Source organism: Myxine glutinosa, chromosome 7 (genome assembly GCF_964187855.1).
Source record: "Myxine glutinosa chromosome 7, kmMyxGlut1.1, whole genome shotgun sequence".
Lineage (NCBI taxonomy): Eukaryota > Metazoa > Chordata > Myxini > Myxiniformes > Myxinidae > Myxine > Myxine glutinosa.
The window spans coordinates 165,471,796-165,481,257 of NC_136267.1; the positions used below are offsets into that span (position 1 = coordinate 165,471,796).

The 9,462-nt window shown below is 45.2% G+C and overlaps 1 protein-coding gene across 1 annotated transcript; it reads left to right on the plus strand.

The window, feature by feature from the left end:
• Window positions 1-996: 996 nt before the first annotated feature.
• Window positions 997-9,060, plus strand: LOC144893102 (uncharacterized). The gene is made up of 3 exons (XM_078782763.1): window positions 997-1,145; window positions 7,670-7,928; window positions 8,067-9,060. The coding sequence occupies exons 1-3, from the start codon at window positions 997-999 to the stop codon at window positions 8,913-8,915; spliced, it is 1,257 nt and encodes a 418-aa protein (XP_078638889.1). The 3' UTR covers window positions 8,916-9,060.
• The last annotated feature ends 402 nt before the right edge of the window (window positions 9,061-9,462 follow it).

The window sequence follows — 9,462 nt, forward strand, 5'->3', positions numbered from 1 at the left end:
ACCACTTTTGCACTTGTATTAGTGTGGAAAAACCACTTTTCGCACTTGTGTTAGTGTTGAAAAACCACTTATCGCACTTGTGTTAGTGTTGAAAAACCACTTTTCGCACTTGTGTTGGTGCAGGGAACCACTTTTGCACTTGTGTTAGTGTTGAAAAACCACTTTTCGCACTTGTGTTAGTGTTGAAAAACCACTTTTCGCACTGGTGTTGGTGAAGGAAACCACTTTTCGCACTTGTGTTAGTGTTGAAAACCCACTTTTCGCACATGTGTTAGTGAAGGAAACCACTTTTCGCACTTGTGTTGGTGCAGGAAACCACTTTTGCACTTGTATTAGTGTGGAAAAACCACTTTTTGCACTTGTGTTAGTGTTGAAAAACCACTTTTCGCACTTGTGTTAGTGTTGAAATACCACTTTTCGCACTTGTGTTGGTGCAGGAAACCACTTTTGCACTTGTATTAGTGTGGAAAAAACACTTTATGCACTTGTGATAGTGTTGAAAAAACACTTTTTGCACTTGTGTTAGTGTTGAAAAACCACTTTTCGCACTTGTGTTGGTGCAGGAAACCACTTTTGCACTTGTATAAGTGAAGGAAACTACTTTTCGCACTTGTATTAGTGTGGAAAAACCACTTTTCGCACTTGTGTTAGTGTTGAAAAACCACTTTTCGCACTTGTGTTAGTGTTGAAAAACCACTTTTCGCACTTGTGTTAGTGTTGAAAAACCACTTTTCGCACTTGTGTTGGTGCAGGAAACCACTTTTGCACTTGTATTATTGTGGAAAAAACACTTTTTGCACTTGTGATAGTGTTGAAAAACCACTTTTCGCACTTGTGTTAGTGTTGAAAAACCACTTTTCGCACTGGTGTTGGTGAAGGAAACCACTTTTCGCACTTGTGTTAGTGTTGAAAACCCACAATAATGTATCTAAATGCATTTTACATTATATTTCATTATTTCTCAACCATATCTTCTTCCTAACATGGTAAAGCTACATGTACTCTACTTTGCAAATAAACTACAGCACGCTAGCGCTAGCGTTAACATCCTATAGCACGCTCACACGTTTTGCTCGTCTACAACAACCAGCCGCATATTACTGCCGGACCTGTATGTACGTGTCGCACAGACGGGATTATTTTGTGTGAGCGGCCATGAAACAATTATGATGGAGACTATCAAATCGAGAGAGTGAGAAAATTGATTGCTCGCGATCAGTCGAACGATGTTAAAAAAAAAAAATTTTTAAGGAGGCGGCGGCCTCTAAAAAGGAAGCCGGCGGGGACGCTAAACATGAATATTTTTTTGTTTGGCCTTAAGGCCATTTTCCCTGCTCGAGCGGGGGTTAGCCTTGCGGTCCCCATGACAATCTTCTCCATTTTGCCCTATTTTCTGCATCTCTCCTTGTTAACCCCCTTGCCCGCATTTCTTCTTCCACCATCTTTAGCCAAGTCTTTCTCGGTCTTCCCCATCCTCTACTTCCTTCTACATTCATTTCCATCACTCTTCTCAACCAGTCACTTTCATCCTTCCTCAAAACATGACCAAACCATCTCAACCTGTTCCTCTTCACAGCATCAATCACAGGCTCAATTCCCATCATCTTTCGCAATTCATCATTTGTCTTCCTCTCTCTCAACGACACTCCGCACATCCACCGAACCATTCGCATTTCCACCCTTTCCAGCCTTCGTTGCTGCTCTACATTCATGACCCATGTCTCGCTCCCATAAATCATAACACTTCTCACACATGCAGCATACACCTTTCCCTTCAGCTTCAACGACACTCCCCTCCTCATCAGCACACCACTCAGTTCCCGAAACTTCTTCCATGCACATCTCACTCTAGCAACCGTTGCCGAGTCTGATCCACCTTCTCCATTCAGCATGTCTCCGAGGTAGCAAAATGTTTTCACACCTTCCAGCTTCACGCCGTCTCCAAGATCCAACTCAACATTTCCTCCATCTGCAGCTCCCTCTTTGCACACCTTACATTTGAATGTGGCTGCCACACTGGTTAATGACCCTCTCAGACGACTACATTTTTGATGAACCCACTCAGCGCACATTGTACATTGAATGGAGTTCACTCCGACACCCTTTCTGCACACAGCACATGGCCACTTCCCAGTTCTTTCCACCTCACCACATGCTTTACCACTTGCCATCACCTTCGTCTTTCCTAGATTCACGTTCAGACCTTTTGTCTCCATACATTCCTTCCACTTGTTCATCTTTTCCTTCAGTCCATGCATACTTTTCACAATCAACACCAGATCATCTGCATACAACAACTCCCACGGTAAACCCTCCTTTACAGTCTGAGCCAGCACCTCCATCACAGCTACAAATAGTAGTGGACTTAGTACCGACCCCTGATGCACTCCCACCTTCACCTCAAACTCACCACTGTTCTCGTCCTTCGTCCTTACAGCTGTGCGCGCTCTTTTGTACATTGCCATCACAACTCTGATCAACCATTCCTCCACTTCTAACTTCCTCAATGCCCATGTCAATACTTCGTGTGGAATCCTATCGAATGCTTTCTCCAGATCAACAAATCCAAGAAACAACTTCTTCCTCTTCTCCATGTACTTCTCCTGCAACTGCCTCACAATAAAGAGAGCGTCTGTCGTTCCTCTTCCTGGCATAAATCCAAACTGCATTTCGTCGATCTTCACCTTCTTCCTTATCCTCCTCTCCAACACCCTTTCCAATACCCTCATTCCATGCTCTAATAACTTTATCGCTCAGTACGAGCCACACTCCAGAGGGTCATCTTTCCCCTTGTATAGAGGGACAAGGGTACTCAGTTCCCAATCCACTGGAATGCGGCCTTCTTTCACCACCAGATTACAGATCTCTGCCATTCTCTTCACACCCCAACTTCCTGCTGCCTTCAACATATCTCCCACAACTCCCGTTGGCCCTCCCGCTTTTCTACTCTTCATTGCTTTTGTCGCTTCCTCAACTTCCTTCTCAGTTATCTTCTCTGCCAGTCCTAAAACTGGGTTACTCTCTATGTTGCCATCCCATTCATTCTCTGTATTCAACAGCATTTCCATATATCTTTTCCATCTTCCTTTAATTCCATCTGGGTCCACAACGATTTGTCCCACTTCATCCTTCAAACAACTCACCCCCATCACATCACACCTCTCTTTCGCTATCTGCTTTGCAATCCTGAATACCGCTCTCTGACTCTCTTCCGAATCCAAGCGTTCTCCGAACATTTTCCTACATGTCTCCTGCGCCTTTGCTACCTCTTTCTTTGCAGCCTTCTTGGCTGCCTTATATCTTTCATGCTCTGCTTTTTCTGCTCCCGTCCCCTTTGCCTTCTGCCACTCCTTGAACATCTTCCTCTTCTCGTCAATCCTCTTTCCAACTTCATCATCCCACCACCATGTTTCCGAGTGCCTCGGTGGTCCTTTTGTCCATCCACATACCTCACCAACGGCTCCCAACAGACTATCTTTCATTGCAATCCAACCACGTTCAAGCTCAACCACATCATCCTCTACCCTACTCAGCCTCTCTTTTAATGCCTCCCTTACTGTCACCTCTTTCAACCTCCACACCTTTATTCTCGGTTGGTACTTCACCCGCCGAGCTCTCCTCGCACCTTTCACCCTTATGTCGCAGACAACCAAGTGGTGCTGTGAAACAGCCTCCTCCCCCTGGATCACCTTTGTGTCCCGGAGGTGCCCCCTATCTCGCCTACGCACCATCAGGTAGTCAACAGTTGTCGTTGATCCACCTGACGTTTATGTAACAAGCTTATTATCCCCTTTCTGGAACTGAGTCTTACAAATCAACAAATCAGCTCCATCAGCAAACTCCAAAATCCTTTCACCTTCTCCATTTCTCACACCATATCCGTAACCCCCATGAACTCCCTCAAAACCATCCATACTCCTTCCCACATGTCCATTTAGGTCTCCTCCTACCAAAACAACCTCCTCATCTTTCACGTTTTCCATCAGCTTCTCGATCGCACACCAGAACTTGTCCTTCTCTTCATCGCTCCGACCAACTTGCGGAGCATATCCCGAGATGACGTTCACCAAGAGCTTTCCAATCATCATTTTCACCATCATCAACCTATCACTCACTCTAGTCACACTCAACACACTGTCTACCAACTCCTCAGAAAACAGGACACCAACACCATTCACGCCCTCCAGGCACCCTTGCCACACAAACTTGTATTTCTGTCCCTGCCTACTAGTCTAGTAGGAAGACTAGGTCCCCCTGCACCCCCCGGAGATATACTTCTAATCAGTGTTTCTAGATTGGAAAAAATGTGTAGAAAATGACTAGCTATGGCCCCAAGCTGAAAAAATGTCCCACATACCATTTTTATGCAAATTACTGCTGCCATTATCAAAAAAACGATTTTTGACATATCTCAGCCAATATTGCAGATAATTGAAAAATGAAGGTGTCTAGACCCATGTTTTGAAGGGCATAGATCATGATAGAACTATTCATAACATGATTACATGTGTCTATGGTATACTAGTATGCATATTAATGCTGTAATTACAAAATAATCAGTTTTACAAATGATAAGGATACGTTAATACTGCAGATAACTTAACATGGTACATAAGGGGTCTAAACCCAGGTATTTTCAAGGTTAAATGTCAACAAGATGCTCCTGAGTCTTGCATAGGGGCGGGACATTGGCAGTAACATTGGTACCACTCAACTTTTCTTCCCACCATTGACTTTGTATTGCGAGAGATTTTCACTTGCTTATTTAAAGGTTTCTCACCCAGCCCACGTAAAATCTACCAACTCCTGCTGTTAACTCCCAAACATATTTTTTTATGTTATCCAATCACAGTGCAGAAATGACAGACTAGAGATCCAAATTAGTGCTGCTATAGCTGCCATTTTACATTTCCATCCATGTAACATGCGCGCTCGCGCGCTCGTATCAATTGGTAATGTCGCGCGCTCGTATCAATTGGTAACGTTGATGTTATTGAATACCTCAGTTGAAAGTTCAGTCTTCCATTCCATCTGTGTGTTGTTCTTGGTATTCATCCTCCAATCTAGCCAGGTAAGATGCTAACTATAATGTTACTCACACTCTTGACTTCAGTTTCTGCATGAAATCATAAACAGGCAGAATAACAGCTGAGCCAGCTAGCACCATGTTAGCTAACGTTAAAGCTAGCCTCATCTATGTACAGTATGTTCCTAATGTCGGTGTAACTTAAACTTTTGTTAATGCCAAACATGAGACATATCTGTTGACTTCTGTATATGAATTGAACCAGAAAGAGGCACGACAGCTGAGCTAGCTACAGTAACTTAGCACAATGTTTCATTGGCCTAGATAGCTAACGTTAGTGTGGAAGAATTTAGATGTTTTAGCTATTAGCACTTTTGATGCCACTAAACATGGTTTAGTCAGCTAAAAAGTACCCTAGTGTAGAACATGACTCAGAACCTCTGTTACCTCACTGAAAACTCAGAGCCTCCTTTCACAGGCACTTTTAACATCATTCGTGATTTCTTATTTGTCATTTAACAGTGATGGTAGACATCGACAGCAAGCATGCCCAAAAGAAAACGGAGTGTAGAACCTGCAGCCCAAAGCTCTCCTCCTACATGCATCCTTCATGTACCATCCATGTCTGATCATGGGGATTTCACGCCCCTCCGTAAAATTAAAGGATCTGCTTCAGAAAAACTGCAACTGCTTCAAAAGATCCGGGATAGACGTCTCAACCAACCGCATGACTCCCCATGTCGTATGCAATCAGTATGTGATCAGATCCCGGCAACTCTTCCTGATGACCTAGAAAGAGTAGGATATCACAGCAAGTGTTATAAGCACTTCGTCCGCCACTTTCATCGTCTGGGAGATGATACAGAACCAGGGCCATCAACCTCATCATGGCATCACTCTCCTCGTAAACCAGGAGGTTCTGCTGAACCCATCTTCCCGCCAGAGTGTATATTTTGTGAGAAAGTTGAGACCAAAGATGCTCATCGCAATACTGAGAGGCCTACAACCTTCCCATCCTTTAAAAACAAAGAAAATGCATGGGAGCAAATCGAAACACGGGCTGAGAAAATGGGTCTCTATCGACTCCATCGAAAGGTGAAAAACAAAGACCTCTTTGCATGTGAGGCCAAACACCATCCGTCATGTTTTAAAGCTTTCCGCACAGCATTCTACAACTATGAGCGTGCGATTCACAGAGCCGAAGCACCAAAGGAGCAGGCTTGCATGTCAGCCGCCCATGAAAAGGCATTCAACTCAGTACTGGAACACATTCAAACCCAGGTCATCCAGCAGAATAAAGTTCTACAGCTTTCTTCCTTGCGCTTGCTCTATGTCGAGGAACTGAAACTGAATGGATATGAGAACTCAAATTATCGGTCAGAGAAACTACTGAAACGCCTACAGAATGACCCAATCAAGGAGCATATCCACTTCACGAAGGTTGATCATGACAAATGTGATGTCATTTCTTTCTGGCTTGTGCACAGCTCAAACATAACAGTTTCCAATGCTCTCGCACGAGCATTCACACTCGGAAGCACAAACAAGAACCAAAATGTTGCCCTCCAACTTCGCCAGGGTATTCTACAGGCTTTCAGAGAGTGTAAAGACCAACCATGGCCACCAACAGCTGAAGACATGGAGCTCAATCCTGAAGACATCCTACCTCCAGACCTTGTCCGCTTTCTCAGCGTGCTAATGACTGGCAAGGAGGGCATCGAGACAGAAAAGGTGAAGCGTCTGGTCTTCTCCATTGGACAAGATCTGTGCCGTGCAGTGTCAGATGGAAAATGGAAGTTACCAAAGCACATTCTCCTCTGTGTGACTGTAAGGCACCTGTTCCGAAGCAAACAGCTCACCACAATACTACACAGGCTTGGACACTCTGAGAGCTACGATTTCGCCTTGGAGTTGGAAACTGCTCTCGCCAAGGTCCTGGATGAAGTCTCAACTTATCGTACACCACAAATTGTGACAGGAGAGGGCAACCTTGTATTCCACTGTGAGTGGGACAACTTGAATAAAACCACTACCAGTGTGCACGGCAGCAACATTGTAAACAGTGCTGGAGGAATCATGGTGCAGGAGGTCAAGCCCGGGTTCGAGAGCAGCAAGGACCGAATGCTACCTACCATCAATAGGTCACAACAGCGTAGCCTGAAGGTCGACACACCAAAAACTCTCCCACCCTTGCACTTTACTCGCGTTGGCCCGAAGTTCCCTGAAGGCTCATCATTCACACCGCCAGCAGAGAATGACACAGTCTATGCCACTACGATGCAAGAGTACTACATCTGGCTCTTCATCAGATACATCGGAAGCTGTGGCCTGCAGCCTGTGCCTGGGCTAGGGGGTTTCACCTCTGCAACTGGTTCTCCCCCACCCAGCAAATCAACAGTCGACTACTGCACGCCTATCCACCAACCGATCACAGACAACGCAGTTGTTCGTGAGCTACTGAAGCGTTCCGAGGCAGCAACTGCTGAGGTGGGTCAGAGATGGGTCCTGAATACATTTGATCTGGGTGTCTGCATGAAAGCCCTTCCCATCATCTGGCGCTGGCCAAATGAATTTGCTAGTCATGTAGTAACGATTGGACCCTTTCGATTGGAGTAACGAAGACTTTCTGTTCTCCACTGACAGTTACCATCCTGAGTCAATCAAAGCGCAGGAAAGGCTGAGGCGGGGCAGCTCAGAGAAGATCATTCTGGCTGGACCAGCAACCAGGAAGCCATATGACTTCAAAATGTTCCTTGCAAATGACGACAACAAAAAGCAGATGTGCCAGCTTCTTCTGAAAGTGTGGAGTGGACAAGAGGCAGCTACCAGGCTGGAGAGAACAGAGATGGCTGTGCTGATCGTGGAGGGGAAGGCCCACCAACTTGCCTCAACGAATGGCAAGGTAAAATTGAAAGCCCTTCGTGAATGGCGATTCAATTTGTAATTTTTCCTGAAAAAAAGGTGATTACCTGTGATGTTTGTCTAGATCTGAAACTGGCAGTGACTGGTGATTGAAATGCGGTGCCTTTTTGTGTTTCAGGTCGAGGTACGTGAACTCCCCACGATCTACAGCAACCAGGAAGAGACTGATACCAGGGTGGTTCTGTACCTCCATCATGCTGCTACCATCGGATACAAGAACGCTGTAGTCAGAACACCGGACACAGACATCCTCCTGATCCTGCTCCACCATGCCCACAACATCAAGCTGACGGTGTACCTGGATACAGGGTCAGGGAAGCATCGCCAACTTGTCAACGTCTCTGAGCTGGCAGAATCCCTGGGAGAGGACTACTGTGCCACTCTCCTGGGGTACTATGTGTTCAGCGGAGAAGACTGCACCAGTGCCTTCAAAGGGAAGGGAAAAGTCGGGCCCTTGAAAAAGCTGGAGAAGAATCCCAGGTTTCACAGGGCATTCGGTGAACTGGGTGACAACTGGGATGCCAACCCTGAGGTGGAGAGGCAGTTAGAAAAATTCACCTGTGTGATGTACGGCCAGAGTCGCGAGTCATCAGTGGACATTGTCCGTGCCAAGCTGCTACGAAAAATGGTGGGAGAGGACAAGACCCTCACATCCAAGTCCAAGGTTGATCTGGCTCGCCTTCCTCCATGCCAGTCTGCCCTGAAGCCGCACATCCAGCGTGTGAACCACCGCGTAGCATTGTACAAAAGAGCCGATCAACCTATCATCGAAAAGCCAAAACCTTATGAGGAGCAAGGATGGATAAGGACTGATGAAGGACTGTTGAAACCAATGTGGTCCAGTGGTCCCATCCTACCAACCTCACTGGTGGATCTTCTGAACACAGGAGAGCACGAAGAGGAGGAGGAAGAGGAAGGAGAAGAAGAGTTTGACTCTGACGATTTCGATGAAAATGATGATGACTGACTCAGTGTAGAATCACTAATGCTAATGATGTTTATCTAAAACAAGCAAGAGAAGAGTGGTCACATTGAGTGCTAGGACTATTTTGACAGTTGTAATATTTAGAAAAATAAAACTTTGTGTTAACGTCTGTGTAGACGGACCTTAATATGAGTCTATTATTTCGTAAAACTGTGATTATTTTGTAAATAAAGCACTAATTAGCATACTAGTATACCATAGACACATGTAATCATGTTATGAATAGTTCTATCATGATCTATGCCCTTCAAAACATGGGTCTAGACACCTTCATTTTTCAATTATCTGCAATATTGGCTGAGATATGTCAAAAATCGTTTTTTTGATAATGGCAGCAGTAATTTGCATATAAATGGTATGTGGGACATTGTTTCAGCTTGGGGCCATAGCTAGTCATTTTCTACACATTTTTTCCAATCTAGAAACACTGATTAGAAGTATATCTCCGGGGGGTGCAGGGGGACCTAGTCTTCCTACTAGACTATACCCTTCACCATTCTCACACCACTTCCCTTCCATCTCGTCTCTT